Source organism: Hydractinia symbiolongicarpus, chromosome 10, assembly GCF_029227915.1.
Source record: "Hydractinia symbiolongicarpus strain clone_291-10 chromosome 10, HSymV2.1, whole genome shotgun sequence".
Classification (NCBI taxonomy): Eukaryota; Metazoa; Cnidaria; class Hydrozoa; order Anthoathecata; family Hydractiniidae; genus Hydractinia; species Hydractinia symbiolongicarpus.
The window spans coordinates 13,309,924-13,326,718 of NC_079884.1; the positions used below are offsets into that span (position 1 = coordinate 13,309,924).

The 16,795-nt window shown below is 32.2% G+C and overlaps 1 protein-coding gene across 4 annotated transcripts; it reads left to right on the top strand.

Moving 5' to 3' along the window:
• The first annotated feature begins 1,723 nt into the window (after positions 1 to 1,723).
• LOC130662532 (uncharacterized) lies at positions 1,724 to 16,478 on the top strand. 4 transcript variants are annotated; one of them, XM_057461423.1, is made up of 5 exons: positions 1,724 to 2,073; positions 10,834 to 13,783; positions 14,836 to 14,955; positions 15,891 to 16,131; positions 16,203 to 16,478. In XM_057461423.1, exons 2-5 carry the CDS (start codon positions 10,903 to 10,905, stop codon positions 16,282 to 16,284), a joined length of 3,324 nt encoding a protein of 1,107 aa, XP_057317406.1. In that variant the 5' UTR covers positions 1,724 to 2,073; positions 10,834 to 10,902; the 3' UTR covers positions 16,285 to 16,478. The 4 variants fall into 4 exon arrangements, with proteins under 4 accessions (XP_057317406.1, XP_057317409.1, XP_057317408.1 ...); XM_057461425.1 differs by lacking the exon at positions 1,724 to 2,073 and adding an exon at positions 6,829 to 6,848; XM_057461424.1 differs by lacking the exon at positions 1,724 to 2,073 and adding an exon at positions 7,783 to 7,939.
• The last annotated feature ends 317 nt before the right edge of the window (positions 16,479 to 16,795 follow it).

Genomic DNA, 16,795 nt, shown 5'->3' on the forward strand with positions numbered 1-16,795 from the left:
AACTGGCTAAGAATTACAATAACAAAGGTTGTAGAGAAGCTAAACAACACTGTAAAATATTATATATATTATAGACAAACTTCTTTTATAAAAATTATTGTTGGTCGTCTCCTTTATACCTTGGAGGACCTTAATTGTTCGCTACAAAAAGGCATTGTTGTAAAAGTTAATTCTAGTAATAATGTAAATCAAAATCTGGTAATGACGTCTGCTAGGTGTCCGCTATAAAGTGTCTGCTACGTAGAGGCCTTTTGAGAGAGCTTGGAGGAAAGATTTTTCTCTCCTTCAAGATGAGAGTTTGACTTTCAATTTATTATAGTTTGCCAGGATTTTATTTCGCGAATAGACGCGAATGGACAATTTATATTTCATGATTTGCATGTTTAATGTATTTATTCACGACACGTTAATTTATATAAAATACCAAACTGCTGACCGACTGGTTATTATTATTAAGCATATCTTTATAACAAAATACGACAATTGCTGAAAGGTATTTTGTCCAGCATCAACATCAATGTCTATGTCCCAATCAGGTTCATTGGAGGAATCATCTTCTCTGTCATTGAAGTAAGGGTTCTCAGGACCTAAGTAAAGTGCCACTGACTGATGATTCTCTCTTTCTCCACCTGGCACAATATCACGAGAGCAAAAATTATTTTTTTAATCAGAAAGAGATATATACACAAAACGGCCGGTGTTAGAAATTGATAAACTTACGCAAATACGATAACTTATTATTCTCCAAATTTTGGCAAATTCGGCAACACGAACATTTTTTTTGTATGCGCTCTGGCAACACGAACATTTTTTTTGTATACGCTCTGGCAACTAGGTTGGCAAGACACATTTCCCTTTAAATCAAAAGTCTATCTTTACTTGCTTGGTTTTCTATGGGTTGACCCAGATGCACGGTTAGGCTTGGCCTAGTGGTTATGGAATTCACTTTGCAGGAAGAAGTACAAACGCATATCGTGCATGATTATTAGAGGGAATCTTACGATTGTAGTTGGTCTGTGTGTGTTGCAAAGTAAAGCCTTCAGATATAGGCTAGACCGTGTAGCGATGTCGTTTGCGACTACAGTAAAACCTTTATATATCTTTCATAGCTGACACCTCTTAACACGGAAGAGTGTCCCTGGAACGGATGAAATGACGGTCAAACTGTCATTTCAAATCTTCTATGTAGCGAAAACTTTCTCTCATATCAAATAAGGGTAAAAAACCCTGGAAACAAAGATGCGGACATCATGTTAGGATAATTATTTACATTATCCCAGAAAACGCTCAATAATAGGTCAAATAAAACAATATGGGTAAGAAATTAGATTTTATTTTTTTAAAGACAATGTTTTACATTTTGATTTATGGATTCTTCGATTTTATTTTTATAAGCCAGTTTATGGTTTTTGCAGGTGTATATAAATGAAAACTTGAAGGGATATCTTGACGTGAAAAAACTTTAGAGATACAATTTATGTTCGATTTTACTACACACTCCATACCTAGTAGTACGTTTTTGAAACAATAATCAGTTTGAAAACAAACACTTCTGTCAGGCAGATACTTTTTGTCATGATGGCGTCCTCCATTGGAAAAGTTTCATTGTGGATGGTACAAATCCCCGCCCCTCGTGTGCCCCCTCGTGTGCCCCTCGTCCTGGTCTGGTTGTTACGGGCATGCGCATCAAGAAAAGAATAGCACAAGAATAGTAAACTGGAGAAGTGTTTGGGAAACAGTGGCGCACGTGTTAGTCTAGTTTTCCAAGCAGTTAGGCATAGAAGAGAAAAAATACTAAAGGAAAGGGACAACCCGTCGACTTCTCAAAAAAAATAAATAGAGGCTGTGGGCGGAAATGAGACCAAAATGGGCATCAAAGGAGGAGATTAAAGCATGTGTGAAGCGTGCATCACTCTCCTTCTGACTTAAAATTTATTGTTATGTGTCTGCGCCATGCTTTCTCAAAAATCATTTACGATGGAGAGGCATAGTACGCGCCACCAGCAAGAAATGGTGAGGCCTGAGACGAAATTTGCTCGTTTTATCTACTCAGCTCAGCCACAAGACTAAACTGTAAGTTTTACCTCTGCTTTCTTTTTAAGTAACTAGAAAAAATGTTCCTTGCTATGTGTAGCTAGCTAGCTGGCTAAGTTAAATGGTTTTTCAAGTTGACAATAAATATATATGTGTCTAGCTATTATATATAGCAATTAGTTAGCTAGTAAGTACTACTACCTACTATACCCAAAGTCTCGGCGAATAATTTGGCTTTTTATATATTTGTTTTGAAAAAAGATCTGAAACGCATGTTGTTGAAACTGTCTATTTAAACAAGAGATGCGGCTACAGCGATGCGCCCAAGTCAGTTTTTAAATTGATATTAACTTTAATCTTTCAGATATAATCTATATTTTTGTTTTCGCTAAAAAATACGTAATATGTTCTCATGTGCCACAAAAAAGACTGTAGCTAGTTTTTTCCCAAAGAAGGTCCATGTCGCCTTTCCCCCTCCGTATTCCATTAATGAAAGTTGTATTAGCCTTTGATAAGTGTTTTGTGGCTTGGATCCTTTGCTAGTTGGAGACTAAATTCAGTATCAACCTGTAAAACAGGTGAAATCAATATGTTATTTTGCAAGTTTTATTCAAAAAAAACGTGGTGACATCACTTGCAAAAATTTAAATATATATATTATTTAAAATTCTCATGCAAATCATTCTGGTGAGTTTAACCTGTAAAATTGGGTTCCATTTAATACAATTTGCTCGATAAATATAGTGTATATATATATGGTGACACAATTCTGTATAATACTTAATTAATAAAAGCGCTGATTTGTATTTCAGCAATAAATTTGTCAAGTTTGAGAATAATTTGAGCGAGTTCAGGAGTTATTGGACGAACATCACAAATTTTATTCAAAAAGTCTTTCAAACACGCACTTATATGGTGTTTTCGCAAGTCAGCACCCTTGTTTGTGTAGTTACTATTACTAAAAAAGTTTTGAAGATTTGTTTTAAAAAGTTTAAAAGTTTTAAAGATTTGATTTTTATTATTTCCACAACCCACAATTTAAAATTAACAAATTTGATTTCACAATTTTCAAAAAAAAAAACTGAATGCTGTAAACCATTTTTACCCTTTTTCTGCACATGAGTATGAGTGCGAGGAGCAAATATTATATAACAATTTACATATTTCCCGATATTATACTCAATTAATACGGGTAGGTTCAATAGTAAACAAAGTTTGATACAAATTCATGAAGCAGAAATGACTTGTCAGAAACCCATAATGTTGTGTAAAAATTAGTTTGATGTACACGTGTGAATTACGTACATAATCAACTTTATTAATAAATTAAAATACTAAAAAAATGTATACTCACCATATAAGGAACGTGTTTTGGGCACTCCAGAAGATTTTAAATAAAAAAGGAACAAATATTTCTATTTCAAACATACCATGACCAACATATTAGAATGTATGAAGAACATCACAATCCAATATAAACATGTGAACCATCATAATCATAAGATGTTAATCACAATTTTGTTGTGCATGTTTTTATTGTAAAGATCATGATAATTTTGGGGTTCATGTGCATCACATGTGATATGTGCTTACAAAGATAGCCATTCTGATTCCAGTACTGTAAGGCACATAGCGGTTCTTTATTATAGTGTGTTCATGGGCAAGGGGTCTGTTGCCTATATTTTCTTGTGTGGTAAAGCTGGGACATTCAGGCAGTGATTAAATAGTAGAAAAATAAAATAAGACAAAAGACATAAGTTCATTATATAAGTAAAAAAAGTGGTGGTAAAGGGCCAATCATGCTACTGTTTCCAATGGATTTTCCACTTAGTTTGACACTTCACCTCAATGAAGTAAACTTAAGGAGTCCTTAACTTTCCAAAACTGTAGGACCTGCCCCAATCAAGTGAGTATTTCTTTGTTCTGACTCGAGGCCAGTCACTTATTATTCACACTGGAGGGTGTGTGCATCCCAGAAAATGCACCAGGACCCAATTGATACATGTTTTTTTTACTTTCGGTGAAATAAAAAAAGGTTATTTTTTCTAGTGACTGGAGTATTTATTAAGGCTATGACATTGAACCTTGTATCCTCATAATCCTGTACATAATTTGACTTTAATGGAAACAGACTGCTAATAGTATATACTACAAACAAACTGTATTGAAAGTTTGTTGGCATAGAGTTCTTGAAGAAGCTATATTTGATACAATTTGGTAGATAAATATGTAGCCAATGAAGTTACCCTGAGCACCGAACTCAATGTTTCGGCCGTTAGGAGTAACTAGAGTCTATTCAGGAAAGTGCGTTAGCCATCGAAAGAAACCTGCCAATTTGAGAAGTTGCTACAAAAGTTCTTATGCGGACTTTGCAGCTTATCTGCACCCTGATCAAACTATTTCACCTTTTTATCAAATACGGTACAAGGCGCTCTGCTGTAATTTAATTGTCACCTGCTCACTCTCCCTATATATGTGTATAAACAAAATTTATAATGACTCTGTTAAAAGAATATTATGAGCTTGAATGAACTTGAATTCAGAGGGTTCCCAAGCCTCTTCATAACTCCTCAAATCTCTGCATTTCTCCTTAAATCCCCTCAATTTTTCTTGAAATTTAGTTTTTCTTTTTTAAATCTCCTCTAAAAAAATTTAACATTTGGTTATTTTTTATATACGCTATATAGTTTTTTATTATTTATTTTGAATCACCACAATTTGTGGTTATTGTGGCCTGCAAACATTACTTTTTTTGCAGTGCTTGTATTAGAAAAAAAGTTTTTTAGTTAATAATGTAATGCCAGTTTGTTTGTTCCTTCATTAAAAGTCCTCAAATATTCTCAAATTTCAGTGGGAACCCTGATTTATCATCTAGATACGAACCAATTATAAGAATTTCTGTTTTTAACTTATTAAGCAGTACATATTTTTGTTTTGTTTTTATATATAAAATGATACAAAAATAAGATTTTAAACATAAAAGCAAAAAATGAAAGTTCAAGTACTTTGAACTCCGTACGTATCACAAACCTGCGATATGCGTGTTAAAACAGCAAGAATTTTCTTATTAATCAATTTTTTTAACTAAAAAAAATGAATAGGGCACCACACTAAAAAATTAAAAGTGCGTAATTGTTAAATGTCAAGTGGTAGACAGAAAATTATTATAGTTTATTGTATTTTCACATTATAATTAAAAAGAGTATTCAGTGTTTTTTTCTTTAATTCAATTAAAAGGAATGTTCTGTTATTTGATTTAAATTGATGAATTCCACCATTTTAAAATGACACTTCCAACATGTGTAGAAATAGTCTTTCTGATTAATCTCTATTGTTATTCATTTTGTCATATTTTTCAATGATCTTTTGAGAATGACAATAATTTAGCCCTCAGAAAAAGTCCCCATTTAATAAATTGATGGTTTATGTCAAGCAGGCTGAAAGTAAAACTAGAAACATCTTGTGAATAAATATTCTAACATTTATGGTTGATTTTTATTAATTCGATATATTTATTAATTGCAATATTAAGGCCAGGTAAAAACAAAACTTTCAGATAACAGGTTTTGCAAAACTCTGTGCTTGAACGCTTTTTATATTCTGTATGCGATCTTGTGTTTGTATGTTCTGTATGCCTTTTTCACGGTAGAGAGTAACTTTAGAAGCATATAAGGTTAAATTGAAGAAAAAAATAGATTTTTTTATGACTATTTTGAAGTCAAAGGAGCAAATAATGGATAAAGTTTATTTTTATTTTGCTTAATACACATTTTATAATACCGTAAAGAATGTTATAAAAGCAGCAAAAATAAATAAACTAGAATAGGCAATCTCATTTTAACATGTTTGTGGGTTGGGTCTTTTATAGCATTTTAAAATAAAAGTATTCATAAAACCAACGGTGGAGAGTGAATTGTTCAATGATGTTTGCAGTCTAATTGGTTAGGCTTTATTCTATTTACATGAATAGAAAGAAATGAATAATTATGTTTTAAGAAAACAGCTGTCATTTCTAAAAAAGTAACCATGGGTAAGAGAGTGAACTCTCTCGTTGCTGTTCTTTTATACATGTGTGATTAAAGTTCCTTTCTAAATTATTTTGTGTTTTTGTTGTTAAAACAAAAATTATTTAGTAAGAATTTTTAGTTTGCACTATTTCGTTGTAATTTAAAAATTTTGCTTTTGACGACAACTTTACAACCTAAAAAAAGTGCGCTTGTCTATGGTGTTGCTCCTTTAAACCTGTGTTTTCTTATTTTCTTCCAAAAGCTATACAAAACATTTTGTGTATTTGAATTTTATTTTATGATTACATTCTATATGCAAGTGCTACTGTTTTGTGTTTTTATTTTTATTTTTGTAACAGCGTATTGTATCAAAAACTTCATATCAGCAGAAGATTTTCTCTGTTAATTGCTAGCAGTATCCTTTTTGAGTCCGATTACTATTGGATACGATTAAGTCAGGCTTTTACGTGCTTGAGTTCTTTACTGCAATATTTTTTTGCTATAATATTGTGTAAAGTATAAATATATTTGATACAAGTTTACGTGATGATGCAAGTTGCAATAATACATTCTGAGTGTAATTTTAATTTTTACATGAGAAACTTTACTGTTTTGTATCCTCAGTGGAGGAGAGTGCATAATTTATTGTTTTAATAGTAAACATTCTTTTCGATAACAAGGCTGTTACTGTCTTATTATGTTAATGATGAAGACTTTATAAGGTGTTTTATTATTATCGTGTTAAGTAGAAAAGTTTCAAGCTTTGCTTTCACGGTAAATTTTATATATACTTTATATATCTTTTTGGTAAGTTTATACTTAAAATCTCGTTGTTGTTTAAATATCTTTGTCAAATGCAATTCTTGTTTTATTCTTTGCACATTTGTTCTGTTTTTTAATATGCAGAACACTAAAATGTAAAGGCCGCACAAATTTTTTTAAATATTGTTGTATATAGTTAGATTCTTTAAAGATTTCTGATTTTTTATTTTATAGTCTTTAATTCATTTTGTTAACTTTTAGAAAAACAAACTTTAGATGCAATTTTAGTTAAAAAAAACTCCATGGTGAAGTGCTTATAAATAAAATATTCTGTTATTGAGGTTTAGCTTTTGTTCTGTTGTAATGCAAATAATTTATTTTTGAGTTTTTATAAACTAAACAACTTAGCATAACTCTACCATTATGAATAACGAGGAATAAAAATTATATTTTTTTATAATGTTTTTATGCAAAGCATCGTTTTGTGAATATTATCTGAAGATCATTATTTTTTAAACAATGGTAAAAGTTTTAAAGGTTCCTTGGGCCGAGTTTCTCCAATCTGCTACTGCCATGTTATTTTATATATGATTTGGGATATATACTCTTGTTTTTTTGTGAATACGAATTCAAAGTAGCACTTTTAATCTGCGAAATTGAATTACCATCTTTGTGAACCATTCTATAATATAAAAAAAGTTAACATTGTCAATCCCATTTTTCATCAATCGTTTGTATCACCTATTTCTATAATGGTTGTGGCAACAAAATAACCATTACCAAGGAATCAATGGCAAATAGCCTACAGTATTCCTAGCCCCCAGATGCAAAGTGGGGGCTAGGAATACCTTTCAGTCAGCACATTTTTTCTGACTTAAAATTTTTACTTTCTTTTTCATAAGTTTATTTATGATGATTTTGTGATGACAATGTTTAAATCTTTGTAAAAAAGCTTTTGAATCATTTATCATTTAAAGAATCATTTATCATCGTAACTACATAAAAAGTTTTTTTAAAGTTTGGTAGCAAAACAGCTGTGGAAGGTTTGGTAAAAAAGCTTTTTTAACGTACAACAAAATTTGGTGGTGCGAAGACTTATCAAAAAAGACTTATCATTTATATAAAAAGATGTTTAGGCATTGTGAGAATGTTTTTATTCTTGTTTCTTAACTAAATACAGTTATGTAAAAACTTTGCAAGGTCTTTTTTGTGCAATATAAAGAAAATTCTGAGCTTTTTAGTACAACATAATCTGTGAAGTCCCTGTCTCAAAAGCATTAAAATTGGGAAAATATTTGTCTACCAACAAACCCGTTATAAGTGATTGTGCAATTGGTGTATTATTTTTAAAGAAAAATCTGAATTATTTTTAAGCATTTCAATAGGAAAGAAAAAACCCATATATAAACACCAAACTTTAAGTGAGTGAGTTCACACCTAGTAAGAATATGCTAAGGTTTCAAAGGTGCTAAAAATGTTTAAACATGTTTTTCTTTCATTTGATTTTGCAGGGGGTCGATGGATATATCAAATTTCTTTGCCAAAAGTAATAAAGGTGTGAAAAAAAAAAGTTACAGTATTGTATTCCCAACACTTGGGGCTAAAATATGCTACCACATTTTTTAATGATTTTATTCCGAACTAAAACAAAACGACATTCAGCATTCAATAACGCATTTTTTTTTAAGTATGTGCATATTTTAGGCAAGAATGTGTTGAACATGATTTTTATATTTTAGTCCACACTACTTTCGGCACGGGAACTAGCTAATTTTTTAGCATTTTTTTCTTTATTGCAATAAACGAAAAAAACGGGGGGTAAAATCACAAAAAAAGTGTATACCATAACAAACTGTATTTATTTTTATAGGGTGTTTTTTTACTTTCATGAAAATAAAGACTTCTTATAAATTTAATATAACATAAGCGCATCCAATCTCAGCTAAGATTTAGACATTGTTGAGCTAAAAGAAGTAACGAAATCCTTCATCTGAGCTGTAATTTTGCACTAGGGAACAAACATAATAATGTAAGTTCCAGCAATACTCCAAGTTGTAGAAGTAAATCTATGTACAAATAAGTTGTTGAACTTTATAACTATTTGCGGCTCAAGCAAATCGTTAAATTAAGAAAAAAAGTTGAATAGCCACTTTAACTGTAGCCAAAATTTTAAATATTAACTAGCCTTGCAATTTTTTGTTGTGTTTCACAGAACAATTATGTTACATTACACCAAAACGTTTAAATGGAACAAACAAGCATTAATACTATTAAGGATTTATATAACAAATATAGCTCATGTTAGATGGGGTTTACATAAGAGTTTCACTTTTTAAAAGTTAATTTAAATCTCTTTGGTTTAGAAGTTTTAAATTACTACATGATGTTCTCCAATGTTTGACAAAAAATTTTAAATACAGACAAAAACGTCAAATAACCAAGGCTCTGCACCAAGCTGAAAAATCACTACTTTTGCACACACACAGACCAGGTGGACAGCGTTTAAAATTTTCTAGTATAGCCACACAATGGAATAATCCACATCAGGCCCTCAAATGCTCAAAAACTTGTGCAAGGTGATCATGCTGATGTCAGCTACAATTAGCACATTTCAAGAATTGGGATTTCACTAAATAATCTAAGATCCTAAGTGGTAATTCCACTCTGAACATTGACTAGTTTAAAATGTGTCTGATACAGAAATAGCCTATGCACTTACTTGTGGCAACAAACTTTAAAAGCAGCTGTCTTATTTTAACCTAGATTGTGGAAGTGAAACTCACTTTGCTATTGTTGACGGAAGTTAAATTTCACTGTGGCTGTAAAGACCTTGTATGAACGAACAAAAGTGAAATTCAGGTGCAGTGATGAACCTTCAATGCACTGCACCATGTTTCTATTGACTTTAAGCAAAGCAAAACTTCATGTAAATGCCACTTTATCACTAGTATAGTTGAATTTAAAGGCACCGCTTTCAAGTTTTAATTTATGATTTGAAAAAACATGTTTCATTTGGTATTTTGTCTTAATGTGAGAGTGAACATTTCTTGAAATACCTGCGTGAATATGAGCTAAATGTAATTTTTGTACACATAAGGGCAAAGATAAAAATAAAGCAAGAAGAATTATTTGTTTTTTCTGGATGATATCTGAAGTAGTTACCTAAGTTGTAAGCAAAGATAAAAGCAATTTGGCGACTTTTAACTCAATCATTAAAAACAGTTTACACCAACTTGTGGTTAAATCGATATAGTAGAGGCTAAAGATAAGCTTAATTAATGTCATATGTTTCTGTCTGTGGTTAAATTAAATATATTTATTTATATATTTTGCGTGACAGACAGACGGGTGTTATAATATAACAAGATAACACAAATTTATGTTCCCATATTGCAAAAAAAAATTACGAGTATAGTTGAACAGGTAAAGTGGTATTATGTACATTGGATAAAAATGAAATCTAGACGTACTTCCCCGAACAAGAATTTTGAGAATTACTAGTCCTCTAAATTTAAAAGCGTTTTATTTGCCAGATTAAATCACTTGTAGGATGAGGGAGATTAAATTGTCATATGTCCTTACAGTACACAATTCTTGTGACACAAGGATTTTTCTGTCAAAATCTGTGGACTGACTAACACATTTAATCCATGAATATTCTATTTAGTAATGTTCCTGTTAGTAAGTACTTATGTTTTTCCCCAATCTCTTAAATATTTAACTAGTTATCGGTTGATACTACCAATAATTTCAGCTTTGTGTTTTTTATAGGGGTAAAAATTTAAGGACCCCCACCCCTCCCTTGCTAGTCAAGTTGTAGTCAAATTATTATGTGTCAACAATATGTCTGCCAATATTAATTTTTCAGAATTTTAGGTTCTGTAACAAATGTGCTATTTTGTCTCAAAGTTTGTCAAGCCAAAAAAACATTAATTTTTTGTGACAAAATAATCTACTTACAACTGGACAGTTAATTACATACATGGTATTAACAAAAAATGTTTTTGAATATTTTGGTGTTTTTTTTTAGGCAAAATCGTATAATGATGGAAGAGTGATCCTACTGTATTTGGCTTTTGTTTGGTAACTTGAAGTTGATATGGAAACAGCCCTTGAAACAGCCCTTGTAAATGAATCTGTCACAACAAATGCAGATGTTACTGAATCAAAGGCTACTAAAACTTCTGTTACAGATGTAAAAGTTGAATCAGATTCTAGTGAGGACAAGGTCAAAACTAACATGGTATTAGATTCAGTATCTCCTGATGAAAATGAAGTTAGCCAAACAGAAGGGTCATTGAATATAATCAATTCAAAAAAAAGTTTCTCAGATTTGAACGACTCAATGAATGGAAAAGGTAAGGAAAACAAGGACATCGAGAATGTGAAAGAGGAAGAAATAGATATCATGACAGTAGAAAAAACACCCAAATTAAAACGAAAGATCATTCGAAAAAGTTGGAGTAAAGAGGAAGCGTCACCGCAAACCCCTTTAAAAAAAAGTAAAGGTGGATTACGAGCAGATTGCCCAACATTCTGCAGGGTAGGTTGCACAAATACTCATCATGAACTCTTAATTTATGCACGCAGGATGATTGAAAATGACTCCTCAACAACTATGGTGTTTTTAGAACGTGTAACAGAACATTATGATGGTTCTATAGACACAATGAAACCTGGTGATATCATCTTTGACCCATGGAAGGATACTAGATATCCATTACTTCATTATTTGGCTTTAATGGGAAAATGTGCAGGTTCATTTGCATTAGCAGATGCTGGCCATGACCCGATAACTGTTGTGGCTGAGAATGGTGACACAGTACTCCATACTATGGTTCGAGAAATGTATAATTTCAACTGTACACATGGGCATATGGATATCTTACTTAAAAAATTTAAATTGTTGTTACGTGAATTTAAAGGCTGCATGTTTGTAGTAAATTACGAAAGAGATACTCCCTTACATGTTTGCGCACAAATGATTTTAAATACAGTTAAATTGCTTTCTGCGACTGGCCGCAGCAAACCGCCATTTCGATTGTATCAGTTTTTGAAAAATATGATGACTGCTTGTTTAGAAATAATAAGTGAAGAAGATAGTGAAAAACTTAATATGCAAAATATTTGTGGCTTTACGGTGGCCCATTACATTGCACAGGATCGTGCATCTAGCTATTTATTGGATATAATTAAAGAGAAAGGTGCAAATTTTGATCTACAAACCGTTGACAAAAAAACAGTTACAGAGCTACAAGAAAGTGCCCCTCCTGCTCCTTCTGATGATATCTTAGAGCTAGCTGTCTTTTCTGCTAAAGGCAATAAATACAAAACTAGTGCTTCGAAAAAGCCAAAATATAGTCCAGTCATATACTCAGCTGATAGAGGGAGTCCTTTAAAAAAACGACAAATTAAACCACCATCTAAATTCAGCGAACAAGATCATTTTTCACCTGACCCAAAAAGACCAAGAATAAAAGTGACAAAAACAAAAAGTGAAAGAAGGGCAAGTGTTAAAAAAGCAGAACGTGAAGAAGAAAATGATATTCCTACTAATAGGTTAATCGTTAAACTTCCAATAAGTAAGAACCAAAGCAAGCAAGTGACTATGGGAGTGCAAAATTTAAAAGCCGAACATAAAAGTAACGTTAATACTTTGCCAGAAGAATCCAAGTTAATTATAAATACAGGTATTAATAAAGAAAACTTTGTAGCAGCCGATAATAAATTAGTGACTGAATCACCCCTAGCTATTCTGTCTGAAAAAATGAAGGGAAATAAGAAAGCCTCAGACAACGACATTGTCCCCTCCATGGTGGATACGAAAAAAACAATACCCTCTTCAGATGTTAAACAAACTGTTAAACATATTCTCCCACACCAAATAAAGCTTCCTCCTGCAATAAAGGCTCAACCTTTTACCACGCAGTTTTTACCACAAACAACCAACTCTTCAGTTATATACAATTTAGCACAGAAAACACAGCTACAGATCACATCGCCAACAAGTTTTGCTCCGGCTTCCCAGTCCTTGCCTGGTTCAAAACCTGATTCCCCAGTAATTAAGAATGTACATAGCTTGAAAGGTACCAGTGCTACTGCTACTAGGAATGAACCCTTTTTCGTATACAATCAGAGTCAGCAAGTATTATCATCAAATTTGACAACACCTACTCAAACTTTTCAACAAAGAAATCTTCTAACTTCACCACAAGGCATATCTCCAATGTTAAGGAATATTCGTCCAACTTTACCAAGTAATATTCAAAATTTACAGCAACCGCTTATATTTAAAACGGCTGATGGTAAAGTTATGTCCATTAATTTGATGCAAGTAAACAATGGTGGTGCTAACAATGTAAAACCTTCACTGACACTAAACCCAAACATCCCACATCAAACATTTCAGCAAATGAATTCATCAAATTTCGGCAGACCTCATAACGTCAGATACGTGTTCAACCCTGGCCCTTCCAATCACCCGCAAGTCAGAATGAGAAATGCATCCAATATGCTGCGACATGCTTACAACAACCGACCGCAAAACTCCCCCGTGTATCCGTACCCAATGATGATGAATTCGCCTTCTATGGTGGCAGTTACTAGCAATAACGTTAATATATCTCAGCAGACATATAATCCATATATAAACTCTTTTCCTCCAAGACCTTTGATTTCACAACCGCTCAATAATCAATTTATTTGTCCACCAGAACTTCGAAATGTTTCAAAAGCTGATGAGAAAAAGTTTAAAAGTTTGGAAGCTAGCATCAAAAACTTGCATAATTCGGTTTCCATAGGTTTTAAACCACCTATAATCACTTCGTTAGCATGTAAAGTAGAGAGTGCACCACCAGTGATTATACTAGACAATGATGATGTTGAGATTCGTGATTCTAAATATTCAAATTCAAAGATGAAAAGTCCCGTTAGTTCGGACAAGGTGTCATCAACATCAAATATCGATCCAGATAACATGGGTAAGCATTATTATTATTTTTTTTATATACTCATTGATACAACCCTACTTATTCGACAGAAAAAAGATTATTGACTACTCAGGTGAAACATATTTACTAAGCGATTTTTAAAACCTGACCATTTTGCTTAGGTATGTATCAATTTTCCAGTTATCTTTGCATACTAGTTGTTCTGTTGTCTGTAGTAAATTACATCAAGAGTCTAAACCTGTACAAAAAACAACAATTTAGCGTTAGAATAATGATTTAGTTTTTCAGAAGGAAAACTGTAGTCACTTATCTTTGTTTATTTTTGGAAACATTTGCTATATCATTTCTAACAGAATTTTGGCAGACAAATATTGGTGCATGTTGTGTGTTTTGTTTCACAAACCAGCTTATCATAAACAACGAATAACATGCTAGTGGCATCATTTATGTCAAAATTTTGATTTGTAATTTTTAATATTTAAGTAATTCTTTAATATTTAAGTAATTATTCAGGTTGTCAAGAATAGCATGAATTTTTTAAATTGTTGTCAGTTCCTCTGAAATGTCACGAAAATGTCGGAAATTATGGACTACCTATAAAATTACTTCTATTTTTGAAAATGCTATTAAGGTTTGAATTTCAGAGATACCATTAAAGAATTGGTATTAATTTTTTTTACAGCCTCTGTTTTATTAATATGCTTTTATTAAATTTACATTTTGGGGGTAATTGACAGCTATATTAGAACACATGACGGACCCAAAAAACTTGAAAAATGAAAAAAATGTCAGGGTTTTTTCGTCAAAAAATGTTAGAAATATTTAAATAAAAAAATTAGGAGTTCATATTAACGTTTTTACTACAGAGCGAATAAAGTAATATTAAGTAGATATACGGCTTTTTTTCTAGCCTTCTTATTATGTGTTTTTGTGATTTGCAATATTTTTTTGAGTAAACAGTGGTAATTTCAGTAGTAATTTCAAAATGTTGACTCCATTGTTTAATTGTAATACCTATTGTCTCCAAACTGGGGCGGTTCCTTTTAAGTTTTCAGTACACATGAGACCTCTTTACGCTTTAGTTATGGTGATAAAGAACTATTTACAAGAGAAGGGTTCCATCAGTGATTTCATGAAGTACTCGCAAGAGAAGAAAGATTCGTTGTTACAGAACCTACAAGAGGAACGTCAACGCATTGGCGGTATGTGAAATCTTTTTGGAGGTTTAACAAAAGTGTAAGCACGTGATAAAATTGTGGAACTGGTACGGAGTTTGCTGTTCACAAAGTAGCTAAAGGGAACTTTTTACTAGGATTTAAGTTTTGAAGTTTGCCAATGCAAACAAAGCGAACTTTGTGACTGGCACTTCTCCACAAAAAAATTTTTCTGAGCTTCAAGGTAATGCCGGATTGAATCTGCAAAGATTTTGATTTTGTTGCTTTTAAATTCAAAATTGCACGAAAGAAAGATGGTTCTTTTTATTTCACAAATATGAAAAAAAGGAATTTGATGATTGTGAGACGTTTTGTATGCGGTAATAAACTTAAAGTTTCAAGACGCGAATGTTAAATGCTAAAATAAAAATTATTTTTCCGACCTTAGCAGAAGCGTTCGAAAATCTTTTGTAAAAAAACTTTTTTTCTGAAATCTTGTTACTTAATGTATGCTGTGCACTAAATTATTTTGGGTTTTTTATTTGAACATTTCTGTGTACTTTTCGCAGATTGACCCAAAACTTTACAACAAAATCTTGAAAAAGCCACATAAATTTTTAAATTTGTCTAGTATCGTGATTATAGAGAAGAAGTAGGATATTTCGTGTATTCGTAGCCTAGAGTAGGGATTTACAATACGGGGTGCCAAATCGGTAAAAATATCGCATTTGCTATTTTATATTTCACGCGCCCTTTCGCACAACTCTGTCCTCAGAGAAAATATACACACTAGTTGTTAGCTCGTAGAAAAATACACAGCTTCGCCTATTGTTTATATTCTGTTTCCTAAAATTAACGCTTCTCACATCTTTAGCATCTCAATTTCGTGCAATTGTAACACAAAATAGCGGCCCGGCAACTATTTTGAACACACAGAAGATCGGTATTATCGATATAGAAACAACCTATCCTGATTATTTTAGATGTTAACAAAGAAATTATTAATCGAGAAAACGAGTTGGCATCTACACGAGAAAATATCGTTGAAAAGGAAATGGAGATCGCGCAACTTCGCTTAAAAGTTTCCAACATGATTAATAACCTCCAACCGTTACGCACGAAGCGAAACGAACTTGTCGATTCGTGTTCTTCGATAGAGAAGCGAATAAAAGCCGTGGACGAACGGACGGAGTTATTTCAGTCTTTCGCCATTGAAAAAACCTCGTAGGGTTTTGTTTTTTTTGGTATACATTTATTTTTGTTCACGTAACACTTTCGTAACACTTTCTTTATAGTTCATTTGAAGAATTCTCTTTCATCAAAAAAATACGTTATCATAATGGTGTAAAGTATGGCGTTAACGCCCATAGCGAGTGACGTATATCAATGCCGCCCACAGTATATATATGTTTTCTTCAGTACCATTTTTGTATACATTTTCTTTTTTCTTTTCTTTTTTTTATTTAAATACTACCTGTCACTCCCGATTCTTGTATATTTTATTTGCTATAACAGAGTTGTATAGACTTATTAAAAGAACTGAAAAACGTAAAATAAACTTGTATATTATATATCATACTATTTTTTTTTTGGATGCGCAAGAAACCAAAATCACTCGTCACCAAGGATAGTCTCTTCAGTTCCTAACGGTACTGCTATCAATGAGACGGGGGTCCTTGTGTATTTAGAACATAACAGTTTGTCATGCAAAGATGACAAATGTCGTCTAGGAATGTCCTAGGTTGTCCTGGAATGTAAAAGTCCCAAACGAAAGAAATTATAAGTTCCTGTGGTCCGTTATTTAAGAACCGGATAATTGCGGTCGACCCAACACACGCAATAATTTATAAGATCGCTAAAGGTAACAATGAAATATTCATGTAAAGCA

What these genes read in the sequence shown, in the direction of transcription:
- LOC130662532 (XM_057461423.1), top strand. Translation starts at nt 10,903, where the DNA reads ATGGAAACAGCCCTTGAAACAGCCCTTGTAAATGAATCTGTCACAACA. An exon ending in TATCGATCCAGATAACATGG is followed by an intron (nt 13,784 to 14,835) that starts GTAAGCATTATT and finishes TTTACGCTTTAG; the next exon opens with TTATGGTGATAAAGAACTAT. An exon ending in GGAACGTCAACGCATTGGCG is followed by an intron (nt 14,956 to 15,890) that starts GTATGTGAAATC and finishes TGATTATTTTAG; the next exon opens with ATGTTAACAAAGAAATTATT.